Consider the following 19,724-nt stretch of genomic DNA (forward strand, 5'->3'; position numbering starts at 1 on the left):
TAAAAAGTAAAATTTTTTTTTACCACAACTGCCGGAATTGATCCACCTTTCTCCAATCTCAGTTCTAAAGATGGCCGCAGTGTCCTCTAACAAGTGTTTTTAAAGTGTATCTCATTATCAAGTTTCCCCGCCTCCTATGTTTTTTCCGGGTATCTCATATCATATCTTCAGCACATCTCTTAGCTGCTTCCCTTTCAAGTTAGAGCAAACTTCTCCAAAGGTAGTCACAGATGTAAGGTGTTGGTCCAAAAGGCCATACCACCTACAACTTGACTTTTATTTCTTGAGTAATTGTGGCACCCAGTGGCTACGAGAAGTAATGACAGTTTCTCAAATACCTTGTTCTGGGTTACATGTTCTATTAGGTTTCCACCGCTGGTGTCATGATTGTTGCAGTTGTCCATATCTCACTGCATCTGGCTGAAACGTTGGTTCTAACCTACCCAGACGTGGTGAGACCCAGACAACTGCAACAGCCTTGTCCTGGGGTTTGAGCCAAGGGAAGTCCCTTCACCTGTGTAAAGGTATCTGAGATCAGAGCACTTCACTGATTACGATGTATCACTTGTCCCTTTCCTCTACTGCAGTATTGTTTCTCCCATCTGGGGCACTTGGTCTGGAGGTATCCGCAGGGAAGAATAATGAGGTGACAGCACTTAATGGCTCTGATGTGCTACTGCCGTGCCTGTTTTCCACCTGCATTGACTTTGAGAATGTTCGTTTCTGGTGGACCTACAACAGTACAGATACATTCACAACGGTGAGTGTGCGAGGAAGGGAACTGTGATCTGAACCAGGGGTTCTCAACTCAGTCCTGGGACACACCCAGCCAGTTAAGTTTTCAGGATATTCACAATGAATATGCATAGGTTAAATTTGCATGCACTATCTCTATTTTATGCAAATCTATCTCATGCATGTTCATTATGGGTATCCAAGTGGCTTGGTGTGTCCTGAGGACTGGGGTGAGAACTATACTCGCCTGCCAGGACTTCAAGTTTAGAAAGAGGTCTAGAGCAGTGTTTCCCAACCCTGTCATGGAGGACCACCAGCCAGTTGGGTTATTGGGATAACCATAATGAATATGCATAGGTTAAATTTGCATGCACTATCTCTATCGTATGCAAATCTATCTCATGCATATTCATTATGGATATCCAAGTGGCTGGGTGTGTCCTGAGGACTAAGGTGAGAACTATACTCACCTGCCAGGACTTCAAGTTTAGAAAGAGGTCTAGATTGTTTTCTATTTTGTGTCTCTCAGGATTCTATTGATGATTTGATTGGTGCTATTGATGATTTGAGGGTGTATTATCTCTATTCACAGCATTTTTTTTTTTTAAATTTGCATTTTTTGTGGGAAGTCTTACAGTATTTTTTTGGCTAACACTGGAAAAAGAGCATCTCATATTTTTGGATATTGTGTGTAGTGTGGGACAAAATGCATTTATATTTCAGTTTCTTCAGTGTTGACAAAGCTGGATTTACTTCTTAAACACCCCTAAGTGTAGAAGGGCCCCTCCCCCTCCAAGCACAGGTTAGAATGGTATTTCCTCTCTCTGCTGTAAGCGATGAAAATGGTTTGGACCCCTAAATCTCCGCAGCCCTCAGTATTTAACCTTCATGCCAGTGTCCCATTGGATCTGCTCCCTTAAAGGTCATGAGTGGACTAGCAGAGATTCATTTATGGACTGGTCCAAATGCTGCTGGCTCATGAACACCTGTTCCTTTAAGGAGTGGATCTGACAAGATGTTGCACACACACACACACACACATAGGGGATGATTAACCCTTTAGTAGGCCCCATCACAATATATTTTAAGCTCCCATAACTGGAGACTCCTGTGGTTCTAATTGTAGCAGAGCTGTAAAGTTATGCATTCCAAGAAGAAAACTTTTTGGCCAGTCTTGGTTTTAAACTTACATCTCAAAGCACTCCATGATTCTATCCATTGAAATCAGTGCTGCAGGTCCTATAATGCACCAGGATGAGGCTGGCAGAAATCCAGGACTGGCCAAAAAATCTTCCTCTTGGAATGGATAATTTGAAAGTTCTGTTGGAGAGGAAACCAGCAAAGATGGAAGCAGCAAGTAAGAAGTGCTGCTTGTTTACTCCTTCTTACTGGAGGACAGTGCACAAGGAGTGATGGGCCATTTGTTTTCGCCAATCAGGAACTTTCTTAGGCTCCTTCCTAAGGAAGTCCCTGATTGGATCAGATGCCTCAGGCCCCTCCCAAGAGAGGACACCGAGGCGTTTGAACCAATCAGGGCCTTTGGCCCCTCCCTGTGCATCACATGTTGCGGGAGGAGCCTAAGACCCAGTGTTGTAGCGGGAGGAGCAGGAGAGGTTTTCAGTACCGCCTGCTTCCAACTTCAAGGTATGGGGGCCTGGAGGGGGATGGGAGCCTGGAGGGTGGAGGGAGCATCCGGTGGCAGGAGTAAGTGGGCATCCATCCTGCCTTTTTCTTCGAGGGGAGGGGGAAGTCTTTCTGGGGAGGAGGAAGTGGGCATCTCTCCTGTTGCATTTTGGGGGGGAGGGAGGGAAAGGGTGGCCGCCTTCATGGCAGGAGGGATTGGGCTTCCTTTCCAGCTTTTTGGGGTCAGGGGGATGGTGGCTCGGGGGTGCTAGCACGAGGGTGATTTTATAATGGGACAGATGGTGCATGGTTAAGTTGTGCAGAACATCTGCTCCATTTTTTTTTTTTTTAAAAAGCAGAAGTCCTGACAGCAGTGATAGGAGGCTGCTTCCCCTGTCACTACTGTTAGAGCTCTGCATTGTGTCAGTCACTCACTGAGCAATTCAGTCGATGGTGAATCAATCACTGTTGGAAAATCGGCCAGAGAATCGGCCAACAGCGATTGAGTTGCTATCTTTAGTGAATCTAGCCCTTAATCTTGTCCTGCCCACTCAGGTTGTGAAGTGCTTAGAAGAAAGGACCACTGGGACAAATAAGGTAGCAGCAATGATGTAAATTTCACCCACATAGCCCCTGCAGTGCAGGAGCTGCTCCTTTATCTTTTGAGAGATGACTTGGAGGCCTGTAATTTGAACACCTGCCACTGGGTGGCACTGCTGGTTTTAGCACCAGCAGTGCTCTATGCAAGTGAAACACCCTGAATGGCTTGAAGAAGGGGAGAGGGGTCCACCATGGAGTGCTGCAATCTGTAGCATCCCTTTAAAAACGCCTGTGCTTCTACAGTGGCAGCACTCTATGCAACTGCATAGGTTGCACACATCTAATCTGCTGCTAGGCAGCTGTTTTGTCTAATAGAAAGTCTGGACTTGAAAGCAACATCTGCTTTCATGTAATTTTTATTAGAAAATGACACAGGGACAAATTTTTCCCCGTCCCCGCAGAAACTCAATTTCCCTGTCCCGTCCCTGTGAGTTTTGTCATTGTCCCTGCCCCATTATTGTAAATTCTGCCTTAACCGCACAAGCCTCGAACACTTATGATTTTAATATGTTTGAGGTTTGTGCAGATGAGAACAGAGCTTAGGCATTGGTGGAATGAGGCATTAAGACATCACAATCTGAGCTCTAGAATGTTGCTACTTATGATTTTAAAATATTTGAGGCTTGTGCCAGTGGCGTACCTAACATATGTGACACCCAGGACCCATCATTTTTTGACACCCCCCCCTCTATATGAAAAATATGATTTTTAGTAACAATCCACATATCGCACAACAAGAGTGTACCTAGGAAAAGGCAGCATCTTAAACACAGCAGTGAGCACTAGAACACCAACACATACATTGTAAAACTAAACAAGCCAGATCCCGCACAGTCAATTGATCCTGCAGTCAATGCCAACTGAAAACTATGTTCTTTTCATAGACACAGAACAGAGATACACCCTCGCCCAATATGGAATAATCACAAACTAAAAATAGAAATATGTAGACAAAAGTTAAACTGAACCACCAAGAAACCAGACTCTGTATACAATGCAACACCACAACACCACAAAAACAGTAACACATGTCCTCTAATACTGTGCAAAATTTAAAGACAGTAGATGTAAATTTGAAAAAATTGATACATAACAATCACCACTTTACAAATTAACAAATAAAAATAAAACAAATAATGAGAAATAAGAAAATACCATTTTATTGGACTAATCCCCATAAGCTCGATCTCCATCCCCGCAAACCACCTGATTCCATCCACAAAAGCCTTAAATTGTTTTATATTGACTTATTATATTAAAGTATAAAAAGAAACAATATTCTGTACAATTGTCAATTTATAAATCAGCGTCTTCTCCCCACTCTCTCTTCCCCATTTCCCTTCAGCGTCCTCAGCCCACTCTTTCTCCACTTTCCTTCAGCGCACGCACATAAAAACAAGCAAGTAATTTTATATCATTTTCATTCTATTCATTCATAGAAATTAAATTCTAAATAATGCCAGTCACATAACAAAACATGATTTTACAAAAATAATTCCCTGCACAGTCAAGCCTGCAAGGATTACTGGATGTCTTTCAGCAGCTCCCCTCCCACCCTCCCCCTTACCTTTGTGGCCAAGTCAAAATGATATACCAACAATAAAATTTTAAAAACACAAAGCACACTGTTCGCAGAGAAAATGTTAATTATCATTTATACTCCGCGGGTTTTCAAAGAGGTCAAGGCAGATGACTTTATGCAAATGTCACCTCAGTAACAACTATACAAAAATAGACAAATATACCCCCTCCCTTTTTACTAAACCGCGATAGTGTTTTTTTAGCATAGGGAGCTGCGCTGAATGCCCCACGCTGCTCTCGACGCTCATAGGCTCCCTGCGCTAAAAACCGCTACTGTGGTTTAGTAAAAGGGGGCCATAGTGCAAAATATAGACAGCATATATAAATTCTCAAAACGGATACATTTTGATCACTAAATTGAAAATAAAAACATTTTTCCTACCTTTGTTTGGTAATTTCATCAATCTCTGGTTGCACTTTATTCTTCTGACTGTGCATCCAATATTTCTTCCCTTCTTTCAGCCTCCTGTATGCTTCCTTTCCTCCAGACCTCATTCCCTCCCCCAACCTTTTCTTTGTTTCATCCTGCCCCCTTCTTTTTTCTCTCTCCATGCCCCCTTTCTTTCTGTATGTCTGTCTTTCTCTCTCTCTCCGTGCCCCATTTCTTTTACCCTGCCCCTTCTTTCTTTCTCTGTCTGTCTTTCTCTCTCTCTCTGTGCCCCATTTCTTTCTTTCTTTCTTTCACCCTGCCCCCTTCTTTCTTTCTCTCTCCATGCCCCCTTTCTTTCTCTGTCTGTCTTTCTCTCTCTCTCTGTGCCCCATTTCTTTCTTTCTCTCTCCATGCCCCCTTTCTTTCTCTATGTCTGTCTCTCTCTCCGTGCCCTATTTCTTTCTTTCTTTCTTTGCTTCATCCTGCCCCCTTATTTCTTTCTCTCTCCATGCCCCCTTTCTCTATGTCTGTCTCTCTCTCCATGCCCTATTTCTTTCTTTCTTTCTTTCTTTCCTTCACCCTGCCCCCTTCTTTCTTTCTCTCTCCTTCCATGCCCCCTTTCTTTCTGTATGTCTGTCTTTTTCTCTCCCTCTCCATGCCCCATTTCTTTCTTTCATCCTCTCTCCATGCCCCCTTTCTTTCCCTATGTCTGCCTCTCTCCGTGCCCTATTTCTTTCTTTTTTTCACCCTGCCCCTTCTTTCTTTCTCTCTCCATGCCCCCTTTCTTTCTCTATGTCTGTCTTTCTCTCTCTCCATGCCCCATTTTTTTTTCTTTCTTTCTTTGTTTCACCCTGCCCCCTTTCTTTCTTTCTGGCTCCCTGTCCCCCCCTTTCTTTCTTTCTTTCTCCCTGCTCTCCCCCATGCCACTGCCATTAGGAAACATGCTGCTGCCACCGCCGCCGGGGAAAGGCTGCCACTGCCGCCATCGGGAACAGGCCGGCGCCAAGTTCTCCCTCCCTGCTTTTCTTCCCCACGGGGCCAACCAACTCTTGCCGCCCGACGGCAATTCTAACATCAGAGAGGACGTTCTGGGCCAGCCAGGCAGCAATTGGCTGGCCCAGAACATCCTCTCTGACGTCAGAATTGACGTCAGGTGGCGAAAGTTACATAGACATAGAGCATAAACATAGAGCATAGAACATAGAACATAGAAACATAGAAATAGACGGCAGATAAGGGCCATGGCCCATCTAGTCTGCCCACCCTAATGACCCTCCCCTACCTTTGCTTAGTGAATAGAACCCACGTGTCGATCCCATTTGGCCTTAAAATCAGGCACGCTGCTTGCCTCAATCACCTGCAGTGGAAGACTATTCCAACGATCAACCACCCTTTCAGTGAAAAAGAATTTCCTGGTGTCACCTCGTAGTTTCCCGCCTCTGATTTTCCACGGATGCCCTCTTGTTGCCGTGGGTCCCTTGAAAAAGAAGATATCTTCTTCCACTTAGATGCGGCCCGTGAGATACTTGAATGTCTCGATCATGTCCCCCCTCTCTCTGCGCTCCTCGAGCGAGTATAGCTGCAGTTTGTCTAACCGTTCTTCGTACGGGAGATCTTTGAGTCCCGAGACCATCCGGGTGGCCATTCTCTGAACCGACTCCAATCTCAGCACATCTTTGCGATAATGTGGCCTCCAGAATTGCACACAGTATTCCAGGTGGGGCCTCACCATGGATCTATACAATGTCATAATGACTTCCGGCTTACGGCTGATGAAACCCCTGCGTATGCAACCTAGGATCTGTCTTGCCTTGGATGAGGCCTGCTCCACCTGACTGGCAGCCTTCATGTTGGTCGGCCCCGTGGGGAAGAGAAGCAGGGAGGGAGAACTCAGCGCTGGTTTGTTCCCGATGGCAGCAGGGGCAGCCTATTCCCCGGCGGCAGCCTGTTCTCTGGTGGGTGGCCAGTTGTGCACCCCCTTGGGGCGTGCACCCAGGGCGGAGCACCCCCATGCCCCCCCTTGGTACGCTACTGGCTTGTGCAGATTACAATGGAGCTTAGGCATTGGGGGAATGAGGCATTATGACATCACAATCTGAGCTCTAGAATGTTGCTACTTACGATTTTAAAGTGTTTGAGGCTTGTACAGATATGGACGGAGCTTGCAGGAATGGGGCAGAGATAGGAAAAGAACTTGACGGGACGGTAAAATGAGTTCCCACAGGGATGGGGAAAAATTTTTCCCCATGTCATTCTCTAGTTTTTAGTTCAGTTTTTGCCTGCATGTTTCTATTTTTAATTTGTGGTCACATATTCTATATTTATTCTGCAAGTGTGTAGTTTCTGTACATATGACCAAAAGCATTGCAGATGGCTATATTTTTCCAGCTGTGCCTCTCAATAGGAGACGCACTGGTTGTAACGTTTGCAGTTATGCCTCGTCATGGATAGGATGCCTCTATGTCATTTCTGAATGTTAGTGCTGCTCAGGGCACATCCAACCAGTCAGGTTTTCAGGATATCCACAGTGAATATGCAGCTGATAGATTTGCATGTACTGCCTCCTTGGAATGCAAATCCATCTCATGCTTATTTATTGTGGATATCCTGAAAACCTGTCTGGCTGTGCTGGATGTGCCCTGAGAACCACTGTGCTATGGTATGGCAGATTTACTACATAAGTGCTGAGTATGTTTTCCTTTCTGTCTCATTTCTTTTTTCGCCATTATGCTCTCATTCCGTCCCACACTCACTCTGATTCTCTGTCTTTCATTTCCCTTTTCTGTTTTTCTGATGCTCTCATTTTCATCCCTCCCACACTTGCTCTGGTTTTTTGTCTTCTCTGTATCATTTTCACACCCTCATTTTCTCTGCCTTTTATACAAACTCTCTCCATTCCTTTACCACCTACTATTTCTTTCTTCCCCTACTTTCTCCCTCTTTGTTTTTCTTTCTTCTCCATTTTGGCTTCCCTTTTTCTCTCTATTCCTTCCTTCTGTTATGTCTTTCTCCTTCTCTTCCTCCATTTTGATTTTCCCCATTGTCTCTTTGTTCCTCTCCCTCTTGTGGATACACTCCAATTCTCTTCTTCTGTAACTATCTCTCCCTTTGTCTTGGCCTCTCTTTTGCACTCTCTATTGCTATCCCCGTCTCCATAGCTCTATGAGGGGTCAATAAAGAACAAGCAGGTACTGCCTAAAGTGAAGACAAAGTTTAATGAGCAAATTGAACTGGCCCCCAAAACTGGCCCAAAGGAGTACAATATCTCCCTCTTGATAAAGAATGTTGATTTTGTGGATGCTGGAAAGTACACCTGCCATGTCATCAACCCTAAGGAGAAGAACGCCAAGCATCAAACCACCGTCAACCTTAATGTGGTCGAAAAGTGTGAGTATTAGCCTTCAACTCAGGGAACAAGCAGAACACAACTTTTCCAAGTTGCTGCCCACAGAATGAGAGGGCCCCTAGTATATGGTAGATCATTGGCATTTTATGGCCCCTTGAATCTGTTGCCCCAGTTCACTACATGGGCTTCACCATTGGAAATTCTACTCCTGCTCTAGCTTCCTGAATAGTAGACCAAAACATTGAACAATAGCCCAATTCCTGTCAGAAGATTTTGGGCTGGTCGTGGACTGTTTGACATCCCCATCTTGGTGCACTGCAGTACCTAATCAAACGAGCTTCAGATAATAAAGCAGGTCACTAAGAGGTACATATACGAAATGAAAATATGTCTAAAAACCCACCTAAATTGGGACTTGGTCACACAAGTACCGATAATGGAACTGGGTTTTAGATGTATCTAAAACCAGCTTAGGCCTTTTTATTGACCTCTGTGCACCCAGAGCAAAAAGGGTGTTTTGGGAGGAGTGGGTAGGGCCGGAGGTAGGCGGGATATGGACCATCCTAGACTTAGCCCTCCGGCAGCCATAACTGAAAAGTTTAACAGGTTGCCTGGATGGAACTTATGCGTTTTGACTTAGACCAAGTCAAAATAGGTATAAGTTCTAGATTGGGCTGCTGAGCTGATTGTGGCTGATGAGATCAGTTCAGCGGCCCAGGCAATTCGTTCCCCCCCCCAATGATCACGGCAGGAGTATGCCCAGTCCCTCTTGCCCGAACCTGCTGTGATCCCCCACAACCTTTCCCAGCAGGAAGGATGCTCAATCACTCCTGCCCGAACCTGCTGTGATCCCCTGCAAGCATCACCGGCAGGAGGGATGCCCAGTTCCTCCTGCTGGACACCGCCAACCCCCCCTCCCGCAAGCATCACCATAGGAGGTGCCTTAGGCACCTGGGCCAACCAGAATCTTAGGCTGGGAGTAGCCTAAGATTCTGAATGGCCAGATCCCTTAGACCAGGGGTGTCAAAGTCCCTCCTCAAGGGCCGCAATCCAGTTGGGTTTTCAGGATTTCCCCAATGAATATGCATGAGATCTATTAACATACAATGAAAGTAGTGCATGCAAATAGATCTCATGCATATTCATTGGGGAAATCCTGAAAACCCAACTAGATTGCGGCTTTTGAGGAGGGACTTTGATACCCTTGCCTTAGACCCTTAGACACCTGGGCCAATCAAGGCCATAGGCCCCTCACAGATGCAACACACGATGTACCGGGAAGGAGAAGGCCTGCCATTTTGGTGAAGGCAGGCCTGCCAGCCGGAGCATCCCTCCTGCCAGGGAAGGTTGTGGGGGATTGTGGTAAGTTTGGACAGAACTGGCATCCCTCCTGCCATGATCGTGGGTGGGAGGGGGAGTTGGGGACGGTTTCACGATTCTCTAACCGGGGCTTATGACAAATGCCGGTTAAAGAATCATGGTTTTAGGCAAAGGACTGATCTCTCCCATGCCTAAAAGGTCTTGTTTGGGACTTAGGCAAAAATATTTCAGGAATAAGACTTAAAGATAGACATAATGGTGGTCTGGGCAATTAAACGCCTGAACGTACAGGTAGGCCATTCTTGAAACCACCCCCCACATTTTGGACATTTTTTTCGAGAATGGACATTCCCTGCTGCCTACTTCGGGTGCCTAGGGCCTTAGGCCAAAAAGATACTTAGATATTTTTAAAAATTATGCTCCTCCATGTCACTGCTAGATCACGTTCAGCCAAATGGCTTTACCAACTGCCAATCATCGGCTCCTCTTGATTTTGGGGGAGTGCAGTAAAAAACTCAAAACAATAATTTAAGAAAAACCTATGCTCCTAATAACCCGAATGCAGAACATATTCTGGTGTCAACAGTGATGTTTGTGGAGTTGTTCGTGCCCTTTTCTCCTGAAGCATCGACTTTTTATCGAAACAAGGCTCTTGTTGTGAAAGGGTGAAGTTGGACTTTGCTACTGGATTACAATTGTCGCTTTGTCAATTACAATTGCTTCTTTATGGATGACGATAGTGGTGACCAATATTTGAACCAGAAAGTTAGAAATCAGCATTTCAAAGCTAAGTACAAAAAAATATTTGAACTGAGGATTCTTAACTACTTCCTGTTCACTGTGGTTGTGACTGGAACTGTATGAACATTTTGCATGCTCTGCATACGGGTTATTAGGAGCGCAGGGTTTTTTTTTCAAATTGTTGTTTTTTACTGTGTCCCCCCGAATGCAAGAAGAGCCGATGATTGGCAGTTATAAAGCCGTTTGGCTAAAGTTGATTTAGTAGGTGACTTAGTGTCCTGCTTTATTGTCTGAGGCTCATTTGAGTAAGTGCTATTAAGTTCAGTTTTTCAGCACAGCACGGTGTAACTGAACTTTTGGCAAAAGTGCCTTTGGATACTGCACTGCACTACCTGTCATGCTATTTTCCTTGTAGTGCATTTGGATGACCTTTGGCCATTCATGGTTTCTAAAGTTCCATCTTCTAGTTAGAGAATGACACGGGAACAAATTTGTCCCCGTGCCCGCAGGAACTCAATTTCCCTGCCCCAGGCCTCGAACACTTATGATTTTAAAGTATTTAAGGCTTGTGCAGATGCGAATGGAGCTTCTAGGAATGGGGGAAGGACAGGAAAAGAACTCGCGGGGATAAGAGTTCCCAGGGGGATGGGGAAAATTTTGTCCCCGTGTCATTCTCTACTTCTAGATCCTATGTCAAATGGCTGTTCTGTGGGGCTGAAAGGGAATGAGGTCTGGACTCATCAAACTGTTAAATGAAGGTCTGCTACTGTTAAAATATGCTGCTGTTAAAAGCATATGTGCACTAGAAGCTGGGATCTTGCACACCGAGGTTAAGTGCTTGCTTTTCCCTGTAGTTGTGAAAAAGGATAACACTCTGATGATGATCATTCTGGCTGCTGTTGGGGGGTTCATCGGTTTCCTCATTCTTGTTTTCATCTTGAAGAAGGTTATCTGCTTTGCCATCAAAAAGAACCAGGAGAAAAAGTGAGGGAGACCAGTTCTAGTTCATTCTGCATGCTTTATGTGGTCGTGTGTGAAAATGTTTCTGTGTTTTTGTCAGAAGGCCTAACTGTGTTTGTCTTTTCATGTTTATCTCTTTACTAATGCATGAATTTTAGGTGCATGTAGATATATTGAACTCCTTCTGGGGCATATTAGTGATTCTTAAATACTAATGTAATATAGTATATGTACTACATGGTTAGGGTTACCATATTTTGGGCCGCACAACCCCAGATATATGGCCCTGCCCTGTTCCGCCTCCATCCCCTCCTAATTCTGCCCAAACCTCTCCCCGTTCTACCCCAGCCCTGCCATGTTCTGCCCCCCCCCCAGCCCTGCTGCCACATGCTCCAGGCCCTCCAGATGTGGCTGGAGCTCGTTGGGGCTTTCCAAAACCCAGACAAATTGCTGGGTTTTGGAAATTCCATCCAGGCACCTGGATAATCCTCTAAAACAAAGACATGTCTGGGTTTTCCTAGATGTCTGGTAACCCTATACATGGTATACATAAATATGTTTATCTGTGTGTCTGCGTGCACCTGGTATATCCATGTGTTTTGTGGACCAGTATTCATACATGTGAATATCTGATCCCCTTGTGCTTGCCAATCCCCTGGTAAAGTACGTTTTTGCTTTTTCCCAGGAAGGAATACCTTGTAAATTGCTCTGGAAATGACAACACAGAAAATGTTTCCAAAGCAGACACAAAAGAGAAGCCAAAAGCATGAGACAAGCAGGAAAACATAAGCAGCAGCAAACAGATCCAGGGAAGAACGGGGCACCTCTGTATAACGTCACCACACCCTCTAACCTCCAGGGCACAGATCTCTATCTGCTAACAATATCTTCACATCAGGTAACTATATGAACATCCTTGCAAGCTCACAGAAATGAAGGATGCCGAGCCTCAGCAGCATGCATGGATCTGGGGAACAGAGCAGGTCTATAGGGGATGCAATACTGACATATTTAAGAGGGTCATTTGGTCCTTCATGGCGCACGAAAGCTGGTGTCCAGGACGAGAAACAATGAGGCAGAAAGAACTCAGGAATTTCCAAACCTTCTGTATTTGATCTACAGTGACTTCAGTTGCCGTAAACCCTTCTTCTGGCATCCTACGAGGTCCTCCAAGTGGGCTGCGGAATCCTGTGGCCCGCAGTCTGCAGCGTGCCAGGTTTCCTTCTTGTGGTGGGAATTTTGCAGCCTAGGATCGGGATGATTTCGTGCAGTGCTTCTTGAACCCGGTCCTCGGGGTACACTTAGCCAGTCAGGTTTTCAAGATATCCAAAATACATGTACATGAGAGATTTACAAACCGGGAGGCAGTGCATGCAAAACTATATGTCGTGGATATCCTGAAAACCTGACTGACTGGGAGTGCCCCGAGGGCTGGGTTAAGAAACATTGATTTAACAATTAGAGTAACGGGCTAGGACCCAACAGACCTTCGGTCAAATTCAAGTTCTCCCAAGGGCACTCATAACTTATTTATTTCTCATTGCCTCAGGTATACATCTAGCCTGTATGATTATGTGAAAATGAAAAAAGTCATTACTTGAAAAGATCACTTCATGGAACTTTGTACATACTCTTGTATAATGAACTCTGCTCAGAGATATGAAGGCATAATATTCCGCCTCACCCACCAATCATTGCAGTGTTCAATACAGACAAATTTCTCCATGTTTAGATTCTGAAACTGTTGTGTTGCTAGCTGATAAAGCTATGCTTAATTTTAATAGCTATATCAAAGAAGTCATTCACTTAACTTTGAAAAAGCTGGTTCCGACGTGCCACGTTTCGAATCTGCGTCAGGGAACCGACACAACATGTATAGTTGAACTGGAGGTGCAAGCTCACTAGATATGATATATAAATTTCTAACGATTTCAAAAACCCGATTTCTTCTTGGTGTGCAAACCTGGAGAAATTTGTCTGTATTGAACACTGCAATGATTGGTGGGTGAGGCAGAATATTATGCCTTCATATCTCTGAGCAGAGTTCATTATACAAGAGTATGTACAAAGTTCCATGAAATGATCTTTTCAAGTAGTGACTTTTTTCATTTTCAAATATTTTCCTTTAGTCACTCTATTGCATTCACCTAGTGGTTGAGTAAGTTACCCCTTCAGTATATTTTTTGTATGATTATGTGGGCAGGGAACTTATAGCTGTATACATTTTTTTTTTTTTCTAAAGCATCCTAGTTAACATGTACTGTGGGCAGCTTGATAGCACCAAAGCCAAAGAGAAGTACTATATTTAGTTCCATGTTTGAAGCTAGTGGGAACATTGTCCTGAGGGAATGACCAAGTTGTGACTGCTCTTGTCTGAAGAATTGGTAGCCTTAGCCAATGCCTGGTTCAGTTCTGGGCTTTGTTTTTTTGTTTCGATCCCCGTTGACAGCACCGGCGATGGTAGCAGTGCGAGATATGGCTCTGTCGGTCTTACGTGTCTATGATACAGTGCCGAACAAACTCTGTGCTATGCTGGCAACCCTGAAAGCAAACAGCTCATCAGTTGGGTACTAAATCACTGCGTACTCTTCATTGCCTCTGAGAAGCAGAAGCCCTGGTGGGGAGGGCAGAGTCTGAAATAGCACCAAAGCAAACGGTACGGAACAAAAGCAAAGTCAGGGGCTGAAGACCAAAGGCAGATACTTCCCTTGCTGCCAAAACTTAGGGCTCCTTTTATCAAGGTGCGCTACGGGGGTTAGCGCGTCGGACATTTCATCACGCGCTAACCCCCGCGGCACACCCAGAAACTAACGCCTCGTCAATGGAGGCGTTGGCGACTAGCGCGGCAGGCAGTTGAACGCGCGGTATTCCGCCCGTTAACCGCCTACCGCAGCTTGATAAAAGGAGCCCTTAGTGCTCTCGCATGCCAAATTGCTGCAAACTTGCTTTTCCCTACTGTATACTATTTAAAACTATAACTGGAGACAGCCCAATCTACCTAAACGACCGCCTCATCCAAACTATCTCTACCAGGCATAGAAAAACACCCCCCCCCCATTCACTTACCCCCCAATCAAAGAAGTAAAACGGAAAAAACTATACGACGGCCTACTAGCCACTCAAGCAGCAAAAATAGATAACCAAATCTCCAACCTATTGAAAACAACCCCAGACTACAAGATGTTCAGAAAGGAAATAAAAACTATACTCTTCAAGAAATCCCTTAATAAAGCTTAATACCATGAATACCCCTGATCCTTCATATCCCTCTCTTGGAAACGATCTCTGATCTAACTTTGTAACCCTTCTTCCATAACTCTTTGTAATCCGCTTTGAACCGAAAGGTAATGGCGGAATAGAAATCTGTAATGTAATGTAATAGCGACGATGGAGGAGTGGATGAAGGATTATAAACTTAAACTCGGAGAAAACCAGATTCTTTCTAGCTTCTCCATTTGAATGCGATGAAGAAACTTTGGCTTTAAATGGAATAACCTTCCTATTGGTCTTAACCATTAGGATACTCGGTATATATTTGGATAGAAATTTATCAATGACTGCACAAGGTAGACGGCCAGGTCATAAAATGTTATTTTATGCTATGGAAGCTTCGTACCATTAAGCTTTATTTTGACGATCGATCATTTAGACCAGGGGTGTCAAGCTGAGGCCCGCAGGCCAAATCTGGCCCACAGTATAATTATCCCTCTCTTTTATTAAGGCGCGCTAGCCAATTTATTGCGCGCTAAACGCGTCCAAGACTATAATGGACGCGCTAGCATTTAGCGCGCCTTAGTAAAAGGATCCCTATATTTGGCCCACGAGAAAATACCGAATGTCTACTAGAGCTGGCCCGCCGGGTATGTCAGTGTAGGACAGCTATACCATCTTCACGATGTGTGTCGGTTTTTTTAGACTTTTCACTTTTATTTATTTATTATTTTTAATTGAGTTTTAATTCATCATGTGACTATTGATTTCTTTAGTGTTTTTTTTGTGGTACCACTTTTTGCTATGATTACGGTTGTGACTATGGTACTTGTCATGTGACGCCCCCCCCCCCCTTTTTTAAGTTGCTGGTGTTTTTCTAACCGGTTTCACTTTCGGTTTGCTCAGTTCAGAGCGCTACAGATTGTCTCTACTAGGTAAGAGCCACCCTGGCTTTATTTCATTCTTCCTTTTTCTTTTTAAGGTGCACATAGGGCTCCTTTTACTAAGCTGCGATATCGTTTTCAGCGCGTGCAGAATTTTAGCACATGCTAAAACCACGCTACGTGGCCAGAACTAACGCCAGCTCAATGCTGGCATTAGCGTCTAGAGAGCCCATAGTTATCTTAAGTTCCCATAAAATATTAGCTGATGGTTTTTATGTTTTCTATAGTCTGTTGCCACACTGCGACGTTTGTTAGTGCAGGACAGCTACACTTTTTTCACACTCTGCAGCAGAGACTTTCTATTTATGCATTTTTAAACCTTTCTGCACGCAAGGTTTTGTTATTATTTATTTTTTGTTGGGTTTTAGTTTATTATGTACCCACGATGATTCTTTGGCCACTTTTATGTTTACACTCTTTTTTAGTTTCTTTTGCCGAACCTTGTACTTAAACATGGTTACGACCACGGCACTTGTTTTGGTTGGCCCGCGACGTTGTCCAAGTTTTTAATTTTGTCCCTCTGTGTATCTGACTTTGACACCCCTGATTTAGACTATTGGTCCAATCACTTGTTTAGGAAATATTGGAATACTGTATATGTGGGAGGGTCTTAAAAAAAATTACTTCGCCTGCGTTTGATACAAAACACCGCGGTATGCTTAATTTTTAGATTAAAAAAGACAGATCCTATAATCCCCATATTACAGAGAGCTGCACTGGCTTCCTATTGTGGCAAGGGTGTTACGTTTGGATGTTTTTGCTATAAGGTGGCGTATGATATGGCCCCAGGGTATTTAGTGGATCAGTTTAACTTTTCTAGTTTTTGATGCTCTTCACATATTTCTAAAATGTTCGATTTTCCATCAGTCAGGGGATGCTGTTACAAAAGATTTCACAACAGACTGTTTTCATATCAAGCAGCTACTCGGGACGCTGTTCTTCATCGACTATTTCTTCTACTTCGTATATGAACTTTAGAAAACAGTTAAAAACTTATTTGTACAATAAATTTTTCTAACTGACCATTTCAGATTTATCCTACATTTTTTTTTTTTTTTAATTGTTAACCGCAAGGATCCTCATGGTGTTGCGGTATACCAATGCTATGTTATGTTGTGAGCATTTTTTTTTTTGTAAATTTTTATTAGTTTTCAATTATTAACAGTGCAATACAATGTATTTAAACATAAACGACTCCCAAAAAAAAGCACTTTAAATATACAAGTATGTTGAAAACAGTCATTTTCACCCCCACTCCTCTCCTTAACTAGTAAAAGTAGAACCACATGTATAATTTCAATAAATTAGATACAATCAATAATAATGCTTTCCCATTTCCCTCCCATCCTGGATGTGTAAGGAGGTCAGATAAAAAGAAAAGGTACATGACAGCTATTGTGACTCAATAAATGATGCCAAAGGGCTCCACACCATTTTAAATGCACTTATTATATCCTAAAATTTCAGCGTTCATTCTTTCATATTTGTAACTAGAACATAAGTTTGCCCACCAGAAAGTATAATTAAGTCGATCATAACTCTTCCAATTGCATGTTATCATCTGGATGGCTCTTCCCGTCATTGTTAAGAAAAGCCGGCTTTTATAGCGATCCAAAGTAGAGAGTTGCGCGGGGACAGAAATTCCACCCATCCCCGCCCGTCCCCGCCCGTATCCTCTCTGTCCCCACCTGCCCCCGCCAGGATCCTCTCCGTCCCCATCCGTTCCTGCAAGGAATTACCTCCAACCCCGCCCGTCCACATAAAAAGCAGCAATTACTTCTGACAGGATCATCAATTCCACAGTTTCTTTTGCTGTTTTCCTTGTGGAATCTCTTTGGTGGAATCCTTTTTTTGTTTTCTGTTCAGGTAATTAACTTATAAACCCCCTCTTTTTACTCTTTTATGGACGAACCCTGCTTCCAAAGCCTTCCATCCCCGTGGACCAGAGGGGGGTCCCAGTGGAAGTCCCGTGGGTTAGGGGGATTCCCGCGGGACCCCCGCAGGATTCCCGTGATCCCCGTTCCTGTGCAGACCTCTAATCCAAAGAAGGTTTAACATGTAATAGAGTATCCCAAATTATGGCTTCATAAGTCAGTGGTATCGATGACCCAAGTACAACATTGATTTGGCCCCATATTGACTTCCAAAAATTAAGTATCAATGGACAATAGAATAACAGATGATCCAAAGTCCCTATATTAACATGACATGTGATCATTTTTGTTATTTAGGCATTATTCTGGATTCGGACTTGCGTATGTTGCTTATGGCCCGCAGCATATGCAAAACTGTGAACCCAAGCCCCACTATCCTTGAAACCTACTTTTCAAAATTCATGTCCGAATCCAGAATAACGCCTAAATAACATAAATGCTGACATAACTGCACCTGACCTTTCACAACTGTAGGGAAAAGCAAGTTTGCAGCAATTTGACAAGTGAGAGCACTAGGTTTTGGCACACTTCACCCACTGCAGCAAGGGAAATATCTACCTTTGATATTCAGCTCCTCTGACTACGTTTTTTGTTTTGTGCAGAGATAAGGTTACCAGCCATTTCACCAGACATATCCTGCTTTTGAGGACCTGTCTGGGGTCCGGACGGCTTTTCAAAACTCGGCGTATGATTTTGCAACCAAGTTCCTACCATCTCCAAAATATGTATTTGCTGGATCATGATAGCTAACTAGCAAAATATCATCTGCGTACACATATACCCCTATTGAAAACTGCTGAATCTTATAAATCAAAGGTGCCAAACAAATTACATAGCAAAGGTGAAAGTGCAGAGCCCTGTGGGAGTCCACTTTGCACAAGATATGTTGATGAATACCCGTCTTTAACTTTCACAAAAAAGGTATTCCCTGCAATCCCAACATTGCTCTTTGTAGCAGCAATTAATGATCCAATTCATCAAATGCAACAGCTAGATCTAAAGAAAAGCAGTAGTTAATGCCTTATGCTCCTGATCTCTCGTATACTCATCTTCACCTCACTCAACAAGAAGATTAATAGGGTCTCCATATTATGTCCTATTCTAAAGTCAGATTGCATTGGATTTAGTACCACTTTTAGTACAATGAATTGGTTTAATACTATTCTCTCCATCACCTTTGCTACTAATCAAAAGTTAGAAATCGGTCTATAATTTGACACATCCAAAACACCCCCCCCCTTTAACATCCTTAAGAATTGGGTATACCATTGACTGCTTCTAATAGGAAGGAACCAATCCTTCCTGTAAACTATTCTTAACCATATCTTATAAAATCCCTAAACCACCCAACTCGTCTTTTAAGCCAACTAGCAGAAATAATATCCAGAATCAAGGCAGTCTTTAACCCTCAAAACAATCTAAAAATTGACGCTAAGACGGTAGAATATAAACATTCATAATTGAAACCTCTTTTTCTCTCCATCCATCCTTCTCTCCCCCTTCCTCCTATGCTGAACTGCATGCTTAACGTTCAACTGTTCTACCTTATCTTTAAAAAAAACTCCTGCCAAGGTCTCTGAGACGGGGAGCAGCTAAAGAATTAACAACTCCCTTCTCTGGTCTACAAGACTGCAATAGACTATACAATTTACGAGTGGGGTTAGAGGCCTCCTTCACTAACCATTGATGGCACTTTCCTTTAGCCTTTTTAATTTCCTATGAATAAAACCATTGTAAATTATGATACCTTTGTAAAGAATCCTCAGTTCGTAATTTCCTTCATCTCCTTTCAGTCCTTCTTAGTTGACGTTTCACCAACCGCAACCCCTTATGATATCACAAGTTGCACATTGATCACTTTCAGAGGAACTATTCTTGAACCAAACCAGTTACGATCTTATTCCAATCATCTACCTGTTCCTCCAAAGACAAGTGTTGAAAATTTGGCTAGATGTTGAGTATTCAATAATGGCAAAACAAAGAAAAATCCAACAGGTCTGCAGTAAAAAGTGAACACCAGCCCCACCCCCAAAAACCCCCCAAACAACCCTGCAGAATTGAATGTACAAGGCACAGGAATGTTTATTAAAAGTCTATACAAAATTTTAATCCAAAGAAATGGCTACATGGGTCCGTACTCCATGTTTATGAGAGCCATTTCTTTGGATTACAATTTTCTATAGACTTTTAATAAACATTCCTGTACCTTGTGCATTCAATTCTGCAGTTTTTTTTGTTTTTGGTATTCAATAATGGAACACCATTAATATCAAATGAAGTGAAATCACTAAACATCATATCACTCAGGGATACAAATCTTTTCCTGTCTTTTTTTTTTTTTAATCCCTCAATAAAAACAT

General features: G+C 43.3%; 1 protein-coding gene across 1 annotated transcript; it reads left to right on the plus strand.

Moving 5' to 3' along the window:
* Positions 1–556: 556 nt before the first annotated feature.
* Positions 557–12,232, plus strand: SCN4B (sodium voltage-gated channel beta subunit 4). The gene is made up of 4 exons (XM_033918686.1): positions 557–760; positions 8,068–8,296; positions 11,171–11,300; positions 11,962–12,232. The coding sequence occupies exons 1-4, from the start codon at positions 557–559 to the stop codon at positions 12,044–12,046; spliced, it is 648 nt and encodes a 215-aa protein (XP_033774577.1). The 3' UTR covers positions 12,047–12,232.
* Positions 12,233–19,724: the final 7,492 nt, after the last annotated feature.

This window comes from Geotrypetes seraphini, chromosome 13 (genome assembly GCF_902459505.1).
Source record: "Geotrypetes seraphini chromosome 13, aGeoSer1.1, whole genome shotgun sequence".
NCBI lineage: Eukaryota > Metazoa > Chordata > Amphibia > Gymnophiona > Dermophiidae > Geotrypetes > Geotrypetes seraphini.